Consider the following 24,374-nt stretch of genomic DNA (forward strand, 5'->3'; position numbering starts at 1 on the left):
CCAACTTTTGCTCCCTCCACGGTCTGTGTCTGATGTTTATTTTTGCATTTCGATATTGGTTTGATTAGGCTCCTTTCGTGACTGTAGATGCGTGCATATACTTATTGGTCTTTTCTTTTAATCAGAGCAAGATATATTTACGTAATAAAAATCTTACTCGTTAATTCGCCATTTTTGTATATTTTATCTCAAACATCATTCGGTTATTTAGAGAACTTGCTTAATATAATTATAAACAGCGTTGTGCTTAGATAATTTTCAAATTAGATCATATTATTTTTAAGACTACTTATGTAAACAATTGTAAAAAATGTAAATTAGAAAAGGGATATATAAAAATATGTTCATATTTTTATCGTTTACTGCTTAAAAGTTCTACTATTTAAGTATTTTTATGTACTGTGATTCTATCAAATTATCTGAACAGACATTAGTGTAGATAATTTAGTAAAGGTAATACTTTTTTTTATCTAAGATGCAAATGGAGATAATATTTTTAGTTAGATAACAGCAAACACTGATTTTAAAGAACATTTTTTCCATCCCGGTCTGTGTCTGATGTTTATTTTTGCATTTCGATATTGGTTTGATTAGGCTCCTTTCGTGACTGTAGATGCGTGCATATACTTATTGGTCTTTTCTTTTAATCAGAGCAAGATATATTTACGTAATAAAAATCTTACTCGTTAATTCGCAATTTTTGTATATTTTATCTCAAACATCATTCGGTTGTTCAGAAAACTTGCTTAATATAATTATAAACAGCGTTGTGCTTAGATAATTTTCAAATTAGATCATATTATTTTTAAGACTACTTATGTAAACAGTTGTAAAAAATGTAAAAGAAAAGGGATATATAAAAATATGTTCATATTTTTATCGTTTACTGCTTAAAAGTTCTACTATTCAAGTATTTTTATGTACTGTGATTCTACCAAATTATCTGAACAGACATTAGTGTAGATAATTTAGTAAAGGTAATACTTTTTTTTATCTAAGATGCAAATGGAGATAATATTTTTAGTTAGATAACAGCAAACACTGATTTTAAAGAACATTTTTTCCATCCCGGTCTGTGTCTGATGTTTATTTTTGCATTTCGATATTGGTTTGATTAGGCTCCTTTCGTGACTGTAGATGCGTGCATATACTTATTGGTCTTTTCTTTTAATCAGAGCAAGATATATTTACGTAATAAAAATCTTACTCGTTAATTCGCAATTTTTGTATATTTTATCTCAAACATCATTCGGTTGTTCAGAAAACTTGCTTAATATAATTATAAACAGCGTTGTGCTTAGATAATTTTCAAATTAGATGATATTATTTTTAAGACTACTTATGTAAACAGTTGTAAAAAATGTAAAAGAAAAGGGATATATAAAAATATGTTCATATTTTTATCGTTTACTGCTTAAAAGTTCTACTATTCAAGTATTTTTATGTACTGTGATTCTACCAAATTATCTGAACAGACATTAGTGTAGATAATTTAGTAAAGGTAATACTTTTTTTATCTAAGATGCAAATGGAGATAATATTTTTAGTTGGATAACAGCAAACACTGATTTTAAAGAACATTTTTTCCATCCCGGTCTGTGTCTGATGTTTATTTTTGCATTTCGATATTGGTTTGATTAGGCTCCTTTCGTGACTGTAGATGCGTGCATATACTTATTGGTCTTTTCTTTTAATCAGAGCAAGATATATTTACGTAATAAAAATCTTACTCGTTAATTCGCAATTTTTGTATATTTTATCTCAAACATCATTCGGTTATTTAGAGAACTTGCTTAATATAATTATAAACAGCGTTGTGCTTAGATAATTTTCAAATTAGATCATATTATTTTTAAGACTACTTATGTAAACAGTTGTAAAAAATGTAAAAGAAAAGGGATATATAAAAATATGTTCATATTTTTATCGTTTACTGCTTAAAAGTTCTACTATTTAAGTATTTTTATGTACTGTGATTCTATCAAATTATCTGAACAGACATTAGTGTAGATAATTTAGTAAAGGTAATACTTTTTTTATCTAAGATGCAAATGGAGATAATATTTTTAGTTGGATAACAGCAAACACTGATTTTAAAGAACATTTTTTCCATCCCGGTCTGTGTCTGATGTTTATTTTTGCATTTCGATATTGGTTTGATTAGGCTCCTTTCGTGACTGTAGATGCGTGCATATACTTATTGGTCTTTTCTTTTAATCAGAGCAAGATATATTTACGTAATAAAAATCTTACTCGTTAATTCGCAATTTTTGTATATTTTATCTCAAACATCATTCGGTTATTTAGAGAACTTGCTTAATATAATTATAAACAGCGTTGTGCTTAGATAATTTTCAAATTAGATGATATTATTTTTAAGACTACTTATGTAAACAATTGTAAAAAATGTAAATTAGAAAAGGGATATATAAAAATATGTTCATATTTTTATCGTTTACTGCTTAAAAGTTCTACTATTCAAGTATTTTTATGTACTGTGATTCTACCAAATTATCTGAACAGACATTAGTGTAGATAATTTAGTAAAGGTAATACTTTTTTTTATCTAAGATGCAAATGGAGATAATATTTTTAGTTAGATAACAGCAAACACTGATTTTAAAGAACATTTTTTCCATCCCGGTCTGTGTCTGATGTTTATTTTTGCATTTCGATATTGGTTTGATTAGGCTCCTTTCGTGACTGTAGATGCGTGCATATACTTATTGGTCTTTTCTTTTAATCAGAGCAAGATATATTTACGTAATAAAAATCTTACTCGTTAATTCGCAATTTTTGTATATTTTATCTCAAACATCATTCGGTTGTTCAGAAAACTTGCTTAATATAATTATAAACAGCGTTGTGCTTAGATAATTTTCAAATTAGATGATATTATTTTTAAGACTACTTATGTAAACAGTTGTAAAAAATGTAAAAGAAAAGGGATATATAGAAATATGTTCATATTTTTATCGTTTACTGCTTAAAAGTTCTACTATTCAAGTATTTTTATGTACTGTGATTCTACCAAATTATCTGAACAGACATTAGTGTAGATAATTTAGTAAAGGTAATACTTTTTTTTATCTAAGATGCAAATGGAGATAATATTTTTAGTTGGATAACAGCAAACACTGATTTTAAAGAACATTTTTTCCATGCAAAATTTTATAAAAACTCTTACACACTCTTACGATAAAAACTCGTAATTTGCTAGAAAGTTTGAACAATTTTATTATTTTCTTTTGAAAGAAAGTTATCTAAAATATTTTGTACGCGCCGCGCGTTCTTACTTACAGAATATTAAATTATATTAAAAGGGTTAGTTTACGAATCTTACGGTGCTCGAGCCGATAAATATTACGGCAGACACGCCTTCGGTTTCGCCATAAATTTTCGATCTATGAAAATTTCAGCGCGAGTTACGAAAATGATATTACTTTCCGTACGACGCTTTAACGTTTCCGTTCCTCCGCTTTCACGGGACGTAGACAGATTCGCCGGAAGTCGATCTGGCTGCGAAACGCTTCGGTAAGGGTCGCGTAAAAATAAACGGACATGAATGAGCGAACTGGGAAATATTTGAAATCGATGGCTCTGTACGCGTTTTTCTACCGCTCGTCTTTTTAACGAATATACGTTCGGCGGCAGATTTACATGCACGAAATGGCCAATAAATCGCTAAAAATATCCTCTCCTCTATTTCTCGCCACTATTTTCCAGTCGTCATTTCGTTTCGTATCTTTTTCCGTCTCCCTTTCCAGATTGTCTGAAAACGACGTCTTTGTTTAGAATAGAACAATCTCTGTTTTGAAAATAATTTTGTCTCGCGAGAATTTAATATTAATTTTGAAATTCTAGGACGGAACAAGAATAATTTCCATTTTCATCTCTTTTTAAGTCAACAATTATGGTAAATTTGGAAAATTTGAAAGTACAATATTATTCTAATATTATATGGAATATTTAAATTTAAATTCTATTATATTTAATCAGAACAGAACGTTAAATACATGTTTCAAAAACGGAAAAAAGAGAAACCAGGCAAACTAAATACAGATGTAAAGTTAGACCAATGATGTGGAATAGAGATAAATTGCATTCAAGAGTAAATCGGTTAAGTCGAAGAGGTAGGAATAGCTTTTCTCGAGTTAGAATCGAATTGACGCGTTTCTTTATCGCGAGGGATCGTCGGTACGAAAGAGAGAGGATCATTTCGAGCTCCTAGGGAGCTCGACCGGGACGGGATGTAAATCCTTCTGGAGATGGATAGAGAGAGAGAGTGAGTGAGAGAGAGAGAGAGAGAGAGAGAGAGAGTGCCCGAGAAACTTCTTGTCGAAGATAATTTCTCGTTGAGGGTTATGCACAGGGTGCGGAATGGAGCACGCTTTTGAAATATGATAATGCACCGTTCTTCCCACTTATGCCCTTCTTCCATCTTTTGCCGGGAGAAGTGTATCTGCCGGACTTTATAAAGCGACCGTATCTCGTAAACGATGTTGTAATTTGAACTACGTTTACTCCGACATATTACTGTCCGAACCGTCCTGCGGGAAAAGCTCGCTAAAAGAGCTTATTACGCGGTGATCCCCAGGCGAAATTAAAGCGACGTAAAATTAGCAGTTAAGGTGTATATTTTCTGACTCTCTGACAATGAAGTTTATTAAATATTTTCTTTTTAATCGCAAAAACGTGCGATTCAACGTGGCTTAATAAATGCGAACCAAAATGTTCGATTTCAATCGTCATTCATTAATCGTGTATTTGAAAAAAATTAATTTGGAAAAAAATGATATAAAAAATTCTTCAAAGTAAGTTTTAATTATTTAATTTATAGCTGTAGCTTGAAGTCTCCTTAAATTTATAAAGTCATATAATTGCGAGACTACATAACATATAAGAAAGGTAATTAACATTCTTGTGAATATTGAAAATCTGCGCTTTAAAGTGCGCTCCGCAAAATGGTCGAGTAAAATCCTCTCGACGACACTCGCAACGAGTCCGTGCGGGTTCCCGGATTTACGGAAGAGATTCGGCGTAGCGTGATAAAATTTTGTTTCAGCGGGATCGTCTCGGGCTGCGACTCCCGTATGGAAATAATTTTATACTCGGGCCCTCGCTCTCACGACGCGGCGCCATTGTAACGATAATTAACCCCCGAGTGTAACAATCGCGCGCGGCTGCAGAGCGTCCTTTCGTCCTTTCAGGAAAACTCTGCCCTGCTGCAGTTACTCGGCGGCTGACACCGGCGGCCTGGCGAGAAGTTCCGTCTTGGTTAGAGTCGACCCGCGGCCCGGAAGCGCGAATTCCGGAAGTTACGCCACCATCGCCGACCTCGAGCCGCTGTACGCGAGGCCGTGCGGTTCCAGAGCGAGTTACTACGCGGCGAGCCATGTGACGCATCTGAGCCAGGTATGCGATGACAGCGATTCGCGAGAGCATGCTAAAGCGGAACTGTATATGTCCATGCACTTGAAGCGAAAATTTCCACCGAGTGTTTAACTCACATTTCATGTTAAATGTCATTTTGTGCCACTTTATGACCGTATGACTGACAATGAACTCAGAAACTTTCTGGGATCGATATGTCAAAACATTGATATATCATTCTCGAGATTTTTCAAATAAGATCATTTATATATATTTTAATTCTATATCTTTATCATATTTAATTTAGATTAGAGATTTATTTTAATTATTTATAAATATATATTTTTATTTTCAAAATTTCGTAAAGTTTTAATAAATATTACTTATAGCCAGATATGGTTGATTGAAATTATTACCATTCTCGAGATTTTTCAAATAAGATCATTTATATATATTTTAATTCTATATCTTTATCATATTTAATTTAGATTAGAGATTTATTTTAATTATTTATAAATATATATTTTTATTCAAAATTTCGTAAAGTTTTAATAAATATTACTTATAGCCAGATATGGTTGATGAAATTATTACCATTCTCGAGATTTTTCAAATAAGATTATTTATATATATTTTAATTCTATATCTTTATCATATTTAATTTACATTAGAGATTTATTTAACATAAATTTTTATTCAAAATTTAATTATTCAAATAATTAATAATAGATGTATTACAAGATCGATGAATAGTTTTGCTGTTTCGAGGCGGAATGACAAATCGCGTAACGTTTCTTGCTTCTTCTCACGGTTTTTCTAATCGCGGACGAAACAGTCCGTGAAACAAACTCTCGACGATGGACGCGAAACTCGTATTGCGCGTCAGGAAATCCGATTTTTCGCCGGTCGGTCTCCTTCCACTTCGCTATCGCAAACTCCGCGTCTGCCACCGACTACCGGAAGCGGAAACAGTGCGAGACGACTCCTCCTCCTGTCTCATCCCGCGTCCGTCCCGTTTCGTCTCGTCTCTCGTTTCGTCTCGTATATACTATATATACACAATGAGTGCCGCGCCTCTCGCAACTTTATCGAGTTTGCGGCCGAGCGAGCCGCTTTCCACGGACAACTTTGGCGCCCAACCCTTTGCAGCCCTTCGGCACTTTATTCAGCGATTCTAAACCCGCCGACCTACAACCAACCCTCTCCCGTCTTCTCTCTCCCTAACCTCGAGACGAGACGTAGGGGAAAAGCTAGGTACGCGTGTAGTACCTTTTTCGCTTTGACTTCCGTTTTCTCGAGCGTGTTTCGTCGATTCCTGCATTTCGCGAGCAGAATCTCTCGCTCTTCTATATCGCTGCTTTGACACGGTTGCTGACCGCGTCTTTGATCCCTTTCATAGCTTTGAGCTCGCGTTCGGTAAAACGAGATGTTTGGCGCATCGATCACTTCCTTAGAATTATTTCTTCGAGAAACGCCGTAAAATTTCCGCAAAGATGGAAGTCTCTAATATGATGAAAGATATTTTACTTTTGCACAGCTCCGCGCAGAATTTCATGAACTTGTGGTCAGTGATTTAATTTTCGTTAATAATGTACAATTCTGAGTTAATAGTGTATAAAAATCCGAGATGAAATTGCGCACGTCTATTCGTGCAATATTTTTACACACATAAAATACCGCTTTAAATATACCCTTCAAGAGTGATATATTTAAAATCATATATCCCTTATTTGTTCTATATATTTCTTCGTGTGTAAAAAAAAGTGAATATGAATATTGTATATTTGATATTTTCGTAGTAGATGTAGAGAGAAAACAAATTCGCTTGTCTGCCGTTGTTGTGTTTTACCGACTTTAAGTTAAGTTAGGTTCACTTTTCATTGAATATACAGATTGAAAAATCCTCCACAATGATAATAATGAACTAATTTTTGCTGTTTTATGTCTCGACATCGATTCCGCAACAAATATACATATATAATTAATTCAAGTACGAATCTTTTGATACAGGCTTTGAATCTCATTTTTATTACTTCTGTATTCTTTCATGGCATCTCTATTGGGAGCGCCATATTTTGTGCACGAATAAACTGCAGAACTTTTGTATTAAGTAAGTATTGTTACGAGCTGATGCAAGAGGCCGTAAACTGTAATTTTTTAACTTTTATTGTTCTTTTATACGAAATTACAGCGCTTCCCGTTCATTATTACCAGTACTTTAATTGTCGAGAAGGATTTTTCAATCTGTGTAACCAATAAAAAGAAAAGCCCGTGAACTCAAAGTCGGTAAAACAGCGATGGTCAGCATCCGTCTAAACGAACGAGAACGCTGTCAAGTGAATATTTTATTGGTCGAAGAAATTAGCTAATTACCCCGGGAATAATTGATACGGCTGTCTTTACGAGAAGATATAAGTATCTCTCGCGTACATACTAACGCTTTCATCGTTTCTATACGCGTATACATAGTGATATTTACGAGCGGCCGCAAAAAAAGCGATAAAGGTCGATTTCAATCACCGACACCGCGCACGCAATCGCCGCGTGTGTCACGGGCCGCTGCATCGTTTTAACTACCGTTTTAAAGCACGCGCTATTACCCGTCGTTCCCTCCCCCGAAGTATCTTTCTCGCAAAAGTGCGCAATCAAAGAGACGAGAGGAGCGAAAGGGTCGCGCGAAAATGTCGAATAAATATGGGATATCGCGCCGCCTCTCGCGGAACGAGCGTTTTGCATTAATTTTCCCGAGAAAAGAAACGCGGATATATATTCACCTGCACACATTGTCGAGAGGGCGAGAAAGGGAGGAAGAGTGTGTCGGCAGGCAGCGGGTTACATGTGTGTGTACATATGTACATACACACTTCCAGGCACCCGCTGACGCCGGCGTTTGCCCTCCTCAGACGCGAAAGGGAGGATTGGCGTCGAGCTGAGGGAACCGACAGCGAGAGAGAGAGCGTTTGTGGAAGTGGGTCCTGTGATTGTTTCGGCTTTGATCTTGGATCAATTTACCGGGTATACGCGCTCTTTCCCTTCCCTCTCTACAACCCTCCTCGACGCGACGCTTCGTCTCGAACGCAACCGACCTCGTGAATACACACACGTATGTGTAAACACACTTATACATACACATGCGAGAAGACGCATCATGTATAGTCACGTACGAGCGGCGCACGTACCGCGCATACATACGTACATATATACGTATACACTGAATCGGTGATGTAACCGTGAACCTTCGTGAAAACTTACCCTCCCCAGCCCGTCAACCAACCCTCTCGGACCGACCGACTGACGTAATCCAGCGACAGCGTCTTACCCCAACCCTGTAAAACGATACGCTTGAGATCCCATTGCTGGGGAAGCCATTACCTGGCGCTGTCTATCGGGGAAACGATCTTCGGCACGAGGACAAACACACACGCGTCTGTTTTCTCCTTCCCGCGGATCCTCTTCCTCTTCCTCCTTATTCGGTGGGTTTCTGCGCGAGCGAGTCGGACGCAGGGAAATGGCCTGGCGACCCGGCCATTTTCCGCATGGCCTGCCCGGACTCGACAATACCCGTTTCTTTTCCTCGTAAAAGTTAGACGTACCTCACCGCGGCCGAGATAACCGATCGCGTGTTTGCCGATGTCCCCTATCAGATCCTCGCGCCAATTCCATTCGTAATGCTAGAACTAGTTATTTGCCAACGCGTGGCGTATTAACGGAGATCAACCGCAATGAGAGATACTTTTTTTTAGACAGGGTGCATCTGAATTAAGTGCGAGAATAATTTTAGGAGATGATTCCTTGTCGAAAATTAAGGGAGGTTTCTTATATAAATGTATACTTTAATATCCCTCCCTGAGGAGTTACACTTTTCTAAAGTAAAAGGAAATAGTATATTGTGTACATACTATTTTGTATTACAAGCGCAGGCAAAGTGGCTTTGTGCGCGTTTTCTGTGCGCGAGGTAGGCCGATCGCACGCCGCCATTTCGCGGCGGCGTGGGAAATTGGCCGCTTTCCGCACGGAAAACACGCACACAAAGTGCCACTTTGCCTGCACGTGTAATACAAAAAATATTAATAAATATCCATTTTATCGGTAGAAACTATCCAAGTATCATTTATTAAATTTGTCTGAAATTTGAGAGAAAAATAAGAACTTAATCTTACAAGATATAAGAGTATTTGTTTATATAAAAAACCTCCCCTTAATTTTCGACAAGGAATTATCTAAAATTTTTCGCATTTATTTAGATGCACCCTGTACTGTATATCGTAGAAGATTGTCATCGTTATTTTCCCGCGAGAGAAATTCGACGGAAAATATTTCGAGAGAAGATAAACGAAGATATATAATTCCGCGCGTATTAATTTTATAGCGGAAGAATTTTATTCATTTTCAAAACATTCTGCGGAGACGTTTCCGCAACAGCTGAGCCGGCGGTGAGCGAAACGCGCGGTTTATCTCGGAGAGAGACGAACGTCCAGCAGTTTATTTTGTAAATTCCGCCCGGGGGCGACGTCGGGAGAGAGAGAGAGAGAGATGGAGAATCTCGGTATACAACAACGATTAATAATTTCGAGCGTATTAAAAACTTCCATATAAATCACATTTAAAGGGCGTTAATGGAATTAGAAATTGCGTCCCCGAATGCGCGTCGTCGAATTAGCAATTATACTTCGGGATGTATCTCTCGGGCTGACGCGGCGTTAATTATTAGTTACGTAATAAAAGCCGATTCTTCGATTTAATTAATTCTCGCCGTCGCGAACTTCCGCCCCGTCATGCCGTTGCTTTTTAATCGGGTGAGACGAATGAAAATTGTATTATTACATCGAGAAGGGGGTCGAATTAAAAGCGCTCTGGGCATGTCGAGAGCGCGGTAGTCTGAAAACGAAGCTTTTAGAGCGCCTTCAGCGGGTCGAACGAACGAACGAACGTGATGTTTGACGAAAGGCTTTCAGTAAATAAATCAAATTGCCATCCCTCTTCCCCCTCCCCCTCCTGGGTAAGCTAAAAACGCTCAACCCCCGTGCTGGGTGCTGCGCGTTCGATTTTGATTCCGATTCTCTAATGCAAACAGTCAAGTAATATTTATTACTAGAGATGTACGAAAAATTTCCAATGATTTGTCTAAATATATTTTGACAATCGATTTTTCCGCGCTCGCGCTGATCAATAAGTGTGTGATTTTATATATATATATATATCACTTATCGCGAAATAATATTTGAGTACAAATCGAACAAGTTGTGACTTTTTTTCCGTTTGTTAATTTTAAAATGATAAAAATAGTTATTTAATTGCTTTTTCGTACATTGATATCTATTTTCTTCAAAATTATATCAGTTGATAACGATCAATATCTTTCCCCCTCATTCAAATTTAATTAGAAATTATATCAAGTTATAAGCCTTGGAATTTTAATCACGATAATGAATTTATCGTAATCGGATATCAAGCGGGACTTAAATTCTCAATTCTAATCTAATTTATATTTATAGCTTCGTTACGCAACACCGAATACCATTCTCACCTCGCTCATCACATTTTCATCGGGAAACTAAAAAAAAGAAAAAAAAAGAAAAGAAGAAACACACAAGCGGACGCGTATATGTTATATATGTCGTGGAGAGAGCGTGGAGTATCGCGAAAAAATATAACCGCGAGAGGGAAAAACGAGATCGACGAGACACAGAATCGCGTCCGAGAGAGGATTTCGAGACGCGCTTGGCCGGTCGTTCGCGCGAAAACAACGTTCGCCAACGCGAGCCGACACAATTCGCCTCCGCAATAATCACAGACCCCGATAAGCCGCGGAATTAGCCGCGGTGTTTGCATTTTGCACCGAGCGTCCCACCCGAGCTATCCGGGAATTTTGTAAATAATTTCCGAGATCCGTTCTCCGCGGACCGACCGACAACAACCCCCTGTTTTCGCCCTCTCTCGTTTCATTCGAATCCGAACCGCGTTGCCTCTCCGTTCCACCCTTTTCTCGAATCCAATACATCGTACGGTAATTTCGCGGTGCGGTCGCATCGACGTGTTTCGAACTGGTTTTCCGTCGCGTTTCTTTCCCCCTTTTTTCCCCATTTCCATCCCCCTCGGTGTTGCTGATGTCTACGCGTGGGCGTGCGCGCGTGTGCGTATGTCCAAATGGAACGGGAGGGGCCGAAGGCAAAACTCCGGAAAATTGAAATTAATGAATAGTCACCCCTCTTGCGCGCGCGTCGCGTAGCTTTCTCGCGTTTTACGTCGGGGACCAATGGAAATCCGTCTGGCGAACAAAGAGGGCCGCGCGACACGATGCCATAACGACGCCCGGGGGGAGGCTTCTTCCCCGGCGTCACCTTACACGCGACAAATGCCTTTTTAATGAATCCCCGCCCGATGGGGATTTCTTTTTTTTCTTTTTTTTTTTTTTTTTTTTCTTCTTTTCGGAGGCTATGAATTATGCAGGCGCGCCTGTCCGCGCGCGCGATTGAGATTTTAAGCGACAGCGAGCCTGAGTTGTCGACTACTAACATAGAAATAATTGCGTAATCTACTTTTCCCGCGAGAAATAAAGATTTGAAGTTGATGTTGATTATATCGTAATATTTTTTTTATTTTTAGATTAATTCTACGCATGTTTTTTAATCAGCTCGTTTTAACCAGGTTTTTTTATGTCATTATTTGATGTTTAATTTGTTAAATGTTTGGAATGCATTTTTTTTAATTTAAAATTTAGTTATCCAAATAATTAATGCGATTGGTATTTTGATGTGAGATTTTAGATAGCTAAAATATATGTATCATCGATTTTTAGTCAACCGATCCGTGTGAAAAGGCCAGAGCACTCGCGATATCGAGATCGGCATTGTATTGTCGTACTCTCGTGCAGGAGGGTACTTTTGGTCGTGTATACAAAGGAACTTTGGAATTGGCTGGACGGGAACAGGAAGTCATCATAAAAACTGTCACAGGTAAAATATAATTTTAAAAATTTTTGAACATTTTAAGAATATTTAAAGATTTATATTAAAATAATATACAATATATAGTGTATTATGCATAGTGCAACATATATGTCGCATTTTTTAATTGGAATTTTTTCAGTTGAAATTATTAGAAATTTATTTAATATAAATTTCGGAAAAATGTTAATTATCTTATTATTAAAATAATCTAAAATGATCTGGTATCTTTTGTATATAAAATACGATTTGATGACTGAGATGAATACTTGAATACCTGTTCAAGATAAACTAGAAAGTTATCGTATCTACTATCGGTTACTTGTATTCTGTTATCAAATAAATCGATATAATTATCGGCTTGATATTTAAAATCCAATAATTATGATTCAATTCATTTTTCATTCTTATACGTTAAGTTATATATACGACATAATTATTCAATTTATAATAATTTATAAAATAATTCTTACGGACATACAATTTGACAAAGTAAAGAGGATATTAAAATTATAAGATGATTTAAACAGAATGCTCGTAATAAGTTTTCTAATAAAAAATTTTGTTGTAAATTATGATTATTTTTTATTTATTATAATTATAATACATTTATTGAAATGATTTTTTAACGAGTGTTTGACTAAACGTATATTTTTTATCATCACGGTGATACTCTAATTACACTGTCACTGAGGCTGAATAATGATATTTATTTCAGAAGTTGCATCCGCTTACCAGGCGTCTCTTTTGGTGGTGGAGGGTTCGCAACTGGCTGGATTAGTTCACTCAAACATTGCCTCTTTGGCGGCTGCTTGCCTGGACAGTTCGTGTCCCTTGTTGGCTTACACAAGCACATGCGGTGAACTAAACCTAAAGGTCTATCTTACCGATGGAAATCATCATCCGGTGACTAGAGATTTGGTACACGTTGGCGCACAAGTTGCTAGAGCCGGAGCGTTTCTTCACGGCCGAGGATTATTACATAGGTAAATTATCAATTGCATTAAACCCTGTTCAAATTTATTACGTTGAAGATAAGTTATTAACCATAAATTATTACGAGCCATTATTAATGCGATTCAAGAATAAGTCAGAAGACTAATCTTTTCTCAAATTTGAAATAAAATGATAATTTTCTGACATTTAATATTTTTTAAATAATTTAGTATTCAATTTAATTTTAATTTTTAAACGACAAATTTTTCAAACAAAATTATATTTATCGAAATTAAATAACAGATAACGATTGTATCGCGTTAAGGAAAATAAATTCGGAAACTATAAGCTTGCTATATATACATGTATAATAAAATGGAGATTATTGTTGCGGCCGTAATCGTTATGAAAGCTCATTGACCTTACATTGATGTGGAAAGCTCGTCTATCACGGTTATCATCCAGACATGTCAACACGATCGTTTCCACCTCAGGATCGATAATTCGTTTCCAGGGATATCGCTGCCAGAAATTGTCTGATCGAACCGAGCAGCCTTCGCGTGAGATTGGCTGACGCTGCCCTGGCTCGAGATCTCTTCCCTCAGGACTACCATTGTCTCGGTGATAACGAGAACCGACCTATACGCTGGATGGCTTTGGAGAGTCTCCAGCGCAATGAGTACAGCACGGCAACTGACGTGGTACGTACGATCTCAATTTATACTGACAAATCGAACTGCCGCATTATTGTCTTTTTCACGGAAATACATTGACGCGGATTTGATTAAATAAATAAATACTTTTGCCCCATAACATTAGATGGGCAAATAATAAGATTCTTTAACAAAATATATATTCAAAATTAAGAATTGAATTTATTACAATTCTATATATTATCAATTCACTCTGTTTAAAAATTAAAATAAAAATGCATTAAAAAGACGATTTTACTATTTTATGATTTAGAGAATAAACAAATTAGTTATGTATAATTACACAGTGGGACAAAAAATTATTTTTTTTCTCTCCGAAGTACGACAGTACCAAAATTCGTTTGAAAGATCTTGGATTATACTTTTAGACGTCGTTGAGTATATTTAAAAACCAGTTTTCTCTTTGACACCAAAAATATTGAAAATTTCAAAAACGCCATTTCTTATCTCTTTCATTTCAATTTAAATCCTGATGCGCAAAAGAGAGTTTTGTGTCCTACTGTATTATATATATTTGTTCTATTATAGGCTTGCAATTTTATTAGGTATCATTTTCTTTCTCTACAAATTTTTTTATTTTTCAATGATGATAATTTTGTAACGCATTGTTTTCTTTTTTTTTCAGTGGTCGTTCGGAGTTTTCTTATGGGAATTGGCGACACTAGGTCAACAACCATATTTAGAGGTCGATCCATTCGAAATGATGGCGTGTCTTCGAGACGGATATCGCCTCGCACAGCCACGACCTTGTCCTGACGAACTCTTCGCCTGCATGGAAGCTTGTTGGCTCGGTCCAGCCAGGGATAGACCAACTATGCCTCAGTTGCTCGCATACCTTCAAGACTTTCATGACGCTTTAGGTGGATTCATCTAAAGTGTCTGTCCGCATATGACTCATCGACAGCGTACAATCTATCGGTTCAGATTTACGCTGTGCACACACGGCCGATTAAATAATTCATTTGAATCGCATCGGTGATTGAGAGTCGCCAAGATAAGTGAAGTGAAGGCTATAGCAATCCGAAAAGCCGTAACGTCGAAAGTACGTCCACTAAGTTTGTAATCAAATTGAAGGTCTGAAGAGAGAAATAGAATCAAATTCAAGGAATTGAACGTCACTGCCCATTTACGACTGATCCTAATAATAGTATATCAATATACAAGTATTTATACTGTTTATCAGCTGATCAGCAATCAAAATAAAATATTATCGGCATTTAATCGGTAAGAGAACTCACAAAGGAAGACTAATATAATCGGCACGGATATATCCGTCCATAGTAATTAGAACGTGTCTCGTATTTGGACGATTCATACGCAAAATGCGTTATCTTTCGAAAGAGTTATCATTAAATGATTAAATGATTTAATGAGTTATCAAAAATTATTAAAACATCTTTTATTTCTTCATGAAAACATTTTAGCCGCGTAGAACAAATTTTATTGGCCGTTTAATCGAATAGATTAAATGCGCGAATTTGAGGTCGTCAAATATTCAAGTATTTTTCATTTAATTAAAGTATATATTTTATATCTGCTCTGTCTCGCTATTTTATCTTATGATGAATGTATATCTGTTATATGAATTATATAAAAACTTTCCACATATATAATGCATACACAGGGCAGTTCATAAAATAGCTTGTCAAGAGAGAAGTTGAAAATCCTTTCTACAATAATATTCTCCCTGGTAATTTCATTTTATTTGGTTAAATTTATTCGAATGTATCTTGCAAAGATCGTTACAGTTCGCAGACGCGGTCTTTTGCTTTAAACATGAAAATGCGCAGTCTCTCCGCGTACAGAAGGTACGCCTGCGGCGTGGCAATTCTTTATCCTTTTGATGCAGTTGTAACGCGGGATTCAGGCGACTGTGTGAATGAAAATGTCACTCCTTCAAACCGTATTCATTAGCGTTTGTAAATACATGGCCGTCTTAACGCGTACATACCACGAATCACTTAATTCCCATGGCGAAAGCCATGCATTCAATTCCAATGAGAAAGCTCGCTGATTCTTTTTGAGCATATTGACTGAGGACGCGAAAATGAAATAACGCAAAGCAGCATTCAAACAGAACAGAGTAAATTTCTAGTTGCGAGAAATGCATTGCAAGTATACGCTTTTATTCGTAAAATATTCATATATATACAAGGTGTCCGGTAACTAACGGACCAACGATTACAAATGGATTCTTTGGTCAATTTGGGAACGATTTTTCCTCAGCGAAAATGTCGAAAAAGGTCATCATTTTTTACAACTTTCCAATATTTGTCATTATGTATCTTTATAACTAAGCCTCAAATTAAAATTTTATTATAGTAAACTCTACCTGAAATTAACTGAAGAATGTAATTATGTTAGACTTTGAACTCCAAAACGTTTAGTTTTCAAAAAACCCATTTTTTTCAATCGCTTATAACTCGAAAATTATTGACTTCTCAACATTTTTGCTAAGGAAAAATCGTCTCCAAATTGGTCAGAGAATCTGCCCTTAATCATTGGTCCGTTAGTTACCGGACACCCTGTATATATATATATATATATTTACGAAATAAATTATATATTAATTATGAATTGTATATGTCGAAACAAGAAAGTAAAACGTATCGATAAATTTTCTTGAAGCACTTGCTACTTGCTTCTTATTAAAAATCGCGTTTTATAAAATTATTTAAAAAAATTAATATATAAAATATATAAAAATTGAAATTAATTAAAAGTAGTATAGATTCTAATATTTAGGCAACGGATATAATTTTTGCACTTCTTAAGAAAGAGAGTATATGACAATATTAATAAATATATTAATAAAATTATATAACGCTACACGATACACACACATACACACATACAAACGCATTCATTACGTAAGACGGCTGTACCTAAACGCGCAAGATCGATTAATTAGGTCGGTGCATTTCATTCATTCCGCTTTACGGGAGTTTGCGCCACCATCCTCGAGAGCCCGTACGTTGTCAAATCGCGCAAGTTTTCCGCTACAAAAACTGCCTCGAGGCATTCGAACCTAAGGTAAGCCTTACATACAGAAAGGCGACTCGACCACGTCGCTCGATCATTATTCATTATCAATCATGATTGCGAAACTTTGAATAGTCGTGACCGGAACGTAATGGAGAGAGCAAAGGCAAAGCTCCGGTCAGCCCCATTGTTGTCATGACCTTCGAAGATATGAATACGCTGTGTGTTGCGTAAATGGGCGGTCGAAACTCTTCTATACGTACTTTGTAGTTAGGCATACTCTATTAGTACACTACGAAAAAAATACCATTTCGAATTCCTGTTGTCGACTCGCGTCGACATTCAGCACGAATCTCGCAAGAACGATGCCCGATGTCACGTCTCGGGAAAATGGTCCTGTGTACGAAATTATTTGGACGTTAGAATTTCTTGTGTTAACATTTTTTCTTCTAAATTGGAGTTTTATTGACGTGTTAAATAACAGAACAATAATAGGATCAAAAATGGAAGCAGAAATATAATATAAAACAATTGTTTTTAGCGTGCTTTATAAAATTTAATTATTGAAGGAATTACACAATAGAATATTTTTGTACATTTTTAAAATATTTTTTTACATGAAAATATGCAAATAACTATGTTTAATAGATATTAAGATCAAAGTTAAATGATTATTTCATTGGCATTATTTAGAAATGTTTGGTACGCAAAACATACTTTTATATTCTTATATCGTATCGCTAAATGAACCAAGAAATGCTGCATTGATGTCAGATTGGTATTAACAGTTCCTTGCTATTTGAATTTCTACTGTGTTATTTTATTGTTTGTTGTAAATAAAATTACCGCAGATGGAACACAAACGGTGAAAGGTTTCGCCATGACATTTTCATCATACGTAGAAAGACATTACCAAGGGAAATGAAGTTAGAGCCTGCTGGCTGGCTACTTATGGCGGCTTGAAAGATATATAATTAACATCTAGCTTATACGTTATAAAAAACAATAAGAATTTTTATTAATACTTAAATTTTATTTTAATAATATTTTTATATTTTTGTACATAGACATATATTTATTAAGGCGAATAAGAATATAAGAGTAATATTGACATATCAAAGCGTAGTATTAAGTATTCGTTCAAATGCGATTATTTCATATCTTTTCTATTGCAAGCGCAATTGCGCAAGTGACAGCTAAAGCTGATAGGGCATACAAACGAAACGAGAGACAAGAAAGCACATTTATCGACGTATTAAACACGCCATGCGATTAATATCACAGGATAAAATTAAACTACGGTCAAGAGAGTAATATGTAGAGCAGCTATATCCTAGATTCATTGTCTTTCCTTTTAATGACAGATTTGATGTAAAAATACGATTTGATAAGAAATTTGTATTTTCGTTATTTTATCTAAAAATCTCAATTCTCTCTCTCTCTCTCTCTCTCTCTCTCTATAAAATAAGTAAACTAAAAAATTAATTACGTATTTAAAATTTTATATATATCGTTTTAGTCTTCGGATTGAATTCCCATTGAGAGGAAAGACAACGATGCGGGCATCAAATGTACACGGTTAACCATTTTCCCAAGACAATCATCTACACTTAATCACACTTGATTTTTCCGTCGCATCTCTAATGCGAGCAACAGGTGCAAATCGAGCGAAGATCGCATTTGCGGCGCGAGGCAAATGGAAGGGCACTTTTAAATGTACTCGATGTGTTAAATGTCGCATGCGTTCCTGTCACTACGACCACAAAACTTTATCGCACTTGTCTTTTACTCGTCGTTCCATTTTTCGTCCCTTTCTCTGCCCCCTTTCCCTATTATCTGCCTATTACCTGCCAGGTGCACTAATCTATTAACTAATTATCGATATCGCTATTTAATAATTATCTCGCTCGCTACTATTTATTGCGACGCTCTAAAGTTGTGCGTTTAACGAAAAATCGTCGGATTCTATGATGTATCTTCGTATCTCGTGAGTGTTTTTGGAATGGAGGAACACAGGGTAGGCTGTAACTGCACACTTTTTCGCTATCGCTGTATAATCGGAAGCTGCTGGTTTCCGCGTGCGAAACGTATACTGTATATCTCACTCTGCTCTCCCAATTACTTTTTCTTCTCTCTTCTTCTCCTAAAAAAAGAACGAAGATCCTCGGTGATATTGGCGATGCCGGTCGTTTCCGCTTCGAATATCACCCACCAATCCTTCGCCCTCATAAATAAGAAACCCTTCTTCGGACGACAGTTCCAGTCATTGTAAATATCTCTAGCGAATATAATAACAGCGGTGCGCCGAGAGAGTTGATTTGTGCAGATTCTATTATTTCCTACGACGATTTACGGCATTATTTTTCAACGGAAAGTGAAATATACGTGTTATAAAAATATTGACCCTCCATGCTTTTCCTTTTCGTTTCTCTTCGCTCCTTGGTGCTTCTTGGAATCGAGTAAGATATTCGAGAAAAGAATAAGAATCACCCAGTCACTATCATTTATTTCAGTTATATTAAAAAATTAAAAATTATTAATTTTTATAATCAATACAAGTATAAAGAAAATATAGCTACCTTTATGTCAAAAAATAATTTACAAAATACTCTTAATATGTGCATATTAATTTTTTTCACATGGTCTATAAAATTAATGAGGCTAAATATTAAAATGCCATATTTTTAGAGTATTATTTTAATATAAAAAAAAAAAAAAAAAAAAAAAAGGGCGCGTCGCGCGTCACGCTTTACGTTCCGCGAGGCGCAACATAACGCAAGGGTACCAGTACGGAACGGGGCAACGTGCGAGAGAGAAGAGAGATAGGAGACCCTTTCTAAAATCGCGGGTGCCAACCGCAGGCGGATGGAGGACCCGGTAAGCGCGGCTGGAGCGCGGCACGCACTATTTCTTAATTTAGACGAGAGAGAAAGAGAGAGAGAGAAGAGCGGGGAGAGTGCGAGCAGCCGACCAACGAAAATGAAAGTGACGGAGAAAGTCGGGGCATTGTTACGAAGAGCGTAAAGCCCGCGGTGTGACGAGGTTATGCCTCGGCTCACGAATCGTCGGGGATCTCGGATTCGCGTGGATTCTCGTCCGGCACACGACGGCGAATCGGTTTACGTTAATAGAGATGGGCTCTCGACATTTTTCCCGCCGAAAAATCGAGAGAAAATCATTTATGCCATTTTTAGTTTAAATTTTTCATCTCTGAGTTCCACGTTAAAAAAAAAAAAAAAAAAAAAAAAAATATGTCAAGCAAAATAATATATCATTAATGTTCATCTCTTTGAGCTTCCGCATTTTTATTTAAAAAAGGAACATTGGATCCAACAAATATATCAAGCAAAATAGTATATCATTAATGAGCCTCTCCTAGTTTGACTACAGGAGGACTTTTATAGTAAAAAGAAAACGAAAAGAAAAGAATCCTGTTGAGCAAAATATCAGTTCTAGTGCTCTTTAAGTGTTAAAATATTCTATTCTTCTTATAAATATATGCGGTACACGATTTGTTCTCGTTTACAAATAAAGTGGACAAATAAAATGTGTGACTCGACGTAAGTCCGTGAAAAAGAAAGCTAACATGATTATTTTCGACCGTACATTTTTCTGAGGATCTGTCGATGTAAACTCGTTCAAAATTTCTGGGTTATCACGTCGGTTTGTTCAACATTGTCGTAATCATTATTTATCACGAGCAAACACCTAAAGGGCCTTCTTGGTTGCACAATTTTTGAGAGTAGGAGTGTTCCACGCATAACGCGTACATATATTAAGTATATATACATATGTACACCGTACTTTTTCTCTCTGACAAAACAGACACCCGTTCGGTTGCATTAATGTCACGATATATATTTCAAATGTAACATTCAAGTTACACGTGATCGAAACGTTTGACAACCGGCAATTCTTGTCGCACGTTGGCGGTATATTAGCGCGTTGCTAATAGGAATATAATTATAAATGTCCAACGCGCGCGCGTGAAAACATAACAATCACTTTGGTCTCGTTAAATTTAATAATACGTCGCGATATTACACAAAAAAAAAAATGCGCAAACAATAGCGTGACATGCAAATTACGTTCGATTTTCCATTTGCGAAATAGAAGTTTGTGACAAGAAAATAATTCATAAAGAAATAGTAGAAGCATGATATAACATGCAGAGAGAATAAAAGTGTTAAAAGTTTGTTGCACAACAAATATGCCTTAATTCTAAAATGCTATCTTATAATTACACATGTGGTAATAATAGGAAGAACGTCAAATTGTAAATTTAATCTGCGATTATCCAAAATCAACAATGTTGATCGGACGGAATTTTTAGGAGATGTTACACCCGAAATTGCTTTAACGAATATTTGGTAGGGTGAAAGGCCGAGCGACGTTTCCCACTCTCCTTACGCCATCATGGATCATTGGTGGCATTACGATATCACAAAACTTTCTCTCTGACTTAATAAATATTGACAATAGATATTGACTTGTAATGTCGTAATAATTAGCAGGTGATAGAAACTATTATTCCCTCAAATCGGTTTGTTAATCCATAGCTTATATAAAATGTTTGAACGTATACTGACTGACGTCTTTGAATTACGACGAAATGTCAAAATCTATGAATTAAAAATCAAAGGAAAAAAGTAATTACATGCAGATTATAAGATGTCTCAGATACAAGATCAATTTTTAATAATACCAATTTGCCTGTTTCTCATATTTCTTTTGTATGCAATTTTGAATAAATTTTTTATTTGGTTTAGAAATATTCTCTAGAAATTGTGCATAGATTATATTGACTTAGATAAATTCACAGAGATTGTAGAATTATATTAAAATTACGTGTTACACAACGGAGACAAACGCATCATTCCCATCAACGAGATTGTTACATTCTGGTGATCGCGGGCGACACAATTGTTACGGAGAAAATTAATTTTAAACACAAAAAGGAAAGACAAAAAATTACCGACGCTTCACCACACGCAATATATAGCTATACGTCGCACTGACATAAGAGACGCCAACGAAAGTGCGGTTACATAATTCGAGCACGGGACACTCGTCCTCGCGTCCGGTTGGTAGGAAACAAACGTTAAACACTTGGTAGGGATGAAAAGATGGCAGTCGGACAAGAAACTAATTACATTACTTTGTCGTAACGGAGGAAATGTTTTCACACAGTCGGTCTTTTGTATGTCTCAAATAGAAATCGATCCTCAGGTATCTTGCAACATCTCAATTTCGTCTTTTAAATATCTCAAATGCAACAAATTATTATAAATTAAAATCTTCTCAAAGCATTAGAAGATATCAACTTTTGTCACATTAATAAAAAAAGTTTATTGCCAGTTTATTTAAGTATTACAAGACTGGAAGATGCGAGATTACAGAATACAGAAATATTGATTATATATAATTTTTAAAAAATTATCAAAATCAAACATTTCACTGAATTATTTCACGAGATCCTTTTTAGCGCTTGGAGTCTGAAGCGAAAGTTTTAGAATTAGTTCTAAACTAACGTTATATATTACTGCGCTGTAACACATTTGCGAGAATACCTAGGCGGAAAATCACGGCCGCTTTTGCTCGAAAATATCGTGCGTTTAGCGGTTTGGATTCACTTCATGGATAACACGCCGATCGCTGTGATGCAACTTTTTACCGCTTGTCTTCATCTTAAATAGCAATTACCATGCTTTCCAGTTAGACTAGGTAAAACAATCGGGCCTCGGACAGCTACATAAACCGTCGTGTGATCCAACCGGTCTTTCATCCGAGTCGGAAAAACTGGTTCCCCCCGGCATGGAGAACTGACGATCCGAATCGCGGTGAACAAACAGGCCAAAGACACACGCGTTTATCGGCATCGATACGCTGCCATTGAAGATAAAATCGAAATCAATGAATCGTATATGTACGGAATATGTACGGCATAAGAACACAATGCTATATAAAGTATGTTATAATAAAAAATCATCGACATCTAGAACATTTTTATTTTCTTCTATTTTAAGAAAGAGAGTCAAATATATTTCAATTATTAAATGTAGCAAAAGATATAAATTTCGGAGAAAAATAATTATGCAAAAATGATATGTATTGATAAAGACTGTAGTGCAGTCGAAACGTTTACAATTTATATCGTTTCTGTAACGAAATGTTATTTTAATTATCTAACTATTAATAAATTTTTATAACACCTTATTTATTTGCTCGTTTAATTGGCCTACTATATTTGATTTTTTTAATTGTGATAATTATGCAACTCTAGTGTCTGATTTTGCGAAAAATAAATAATTAACTAAGAATACAAATTATTTAGAAGAAATTTTTTTTTCAGCTAAGATAAAGTAAAAAAAAAAAAAGAAATTGCATTTATAAATCAAGAAGTTATCTCTTCGATGAAAATAAGGTATAAGTTTATCGACAGTGAAAGCAGTTATGAAACACCATGAACGAAGAAGTTGTTCTTTCTCCGTGATAAAGGAAGAACATTTAGAGCGATCAGAAAGTTAATCGTAAGGAGACTTGGGTAAGTAGTCGCGATCGAGCAAGCGGTCGGGTTAGTGAAACACTTGGAAAGGCGGCTCAAGGCTTAGCTAGCCTTGGACGCATTAGATTGCCTAATATTCAGGCTCCGAGCAATATTATGTATCGCCGTCATGGGGCAAAAATACGCGTGAAACCACGCATTAGAAACACACGACTTTATTATCAACGCACGCGATTAGGTCGAAAAGAATTGGTGACAAATTTATGCGGTTTTTGCTATCGCATTGTGAGGTCGAAAAAGCGTCAAACTATCAGCTGATCGTGCAAATATTCAAATTGACGCGATAAAAAAATTTATCGTGAAAGTTTTATAGTTTTAAAAATGATATAAAGTTTACAATTAGTTAGAGTTGTGTTGAATCTATCTCTGTATAAAGAGGACAAATTAAATCTTTTTCAGTCTATCTTTTTAGAATTATTTTTTTCATATTAAAGATTCATAAATCCAAGTAAAGAAAAATATAGTTCGAATACAACGAAGTTTTTTCGAATTCTTTTTAAATCTACTTGTTCTTTCAATATTATTTATTATTTATAAGTATATTCAAGAATTTTCTATAATTTCTTCATTATGACAAGCGATAAAAAATTTAAATCGGTCACTTGTTAGTACGATCTTTCTTTGCATAAGAAGATTTTTATATGTTTATCAATATTGAGAATCGATGATCTCAAATCTCTTACATAAAGAGTTGAAAGTTAATTTTAGAGATGCAAACTTATATATTTAGTCTAAATAAAACTCGATTAATATTTTTGACAGTCGAGTTTAAAGTATTATTTAAAACGCATAATTATTTTAATTTTTATAACATATTATAATATTATTTTCAAATTTAATTAACAAATTAACGCTTTA

At 35.6% G+C, this 24,374-nt stretch overlaps 1 protein-coding gene across 2 annotated transcripts in view; it reads left to right on the forward strand.

The window, feature by feature from the left end:
- Positions 1–19,350, forward strand: part of LOC114933518 (inactive tyrosine-protein kinase Dnt) — a 94,882-nt gene extending 75,532 nt beyond the window's left edge. For both annotated transcript variants that reach the window (XM_029306142.2, XM_029306141.2), the window contains exons 5-9: positions 5,211–5,415; positions 12,173–12,329; positions 13,039–13,306; positions 13,771–13,957; positions 14,595–19,350. In XM_029306142.2, coding sequence (XP_029161975.1) covers positions 5,211–5,415; positions 12,173–12,329; positions 13,039–13,306; positions 13,771–13,957; positions 14,595–14,843 — 1,066 coding nt within the window. In that variant the 3' untranslated portion in view covers positions 14,844–19,350. The remainder of the gene's footprint in view (positions 1–5,210; positions 5,416–12,172; positions 12,330–13,038; positions 13,307–13,770; positions 13,958–14,594) is intronic.
- The last annotated feature ends 5,024 nt before the right edge of the window (positions 19,351–24,374 follow it).

Source organism: Nylanderia fulva, unplaced genomic scaffold (genome assembly GCF_048542155.1).
Source record: "Nylanderia fulva isolate GAGA-0341 unplaced genomic scaffold, ASM4854215v1 Scaffold3, whole genome shotgun sequence".
NCBI classification, from domain to species: Eukaryota; Metazoa; Arthropoda; class Insecta; order Hymenoptera; family Formicidae; genus Nylanderia; species Nylanderia fulva.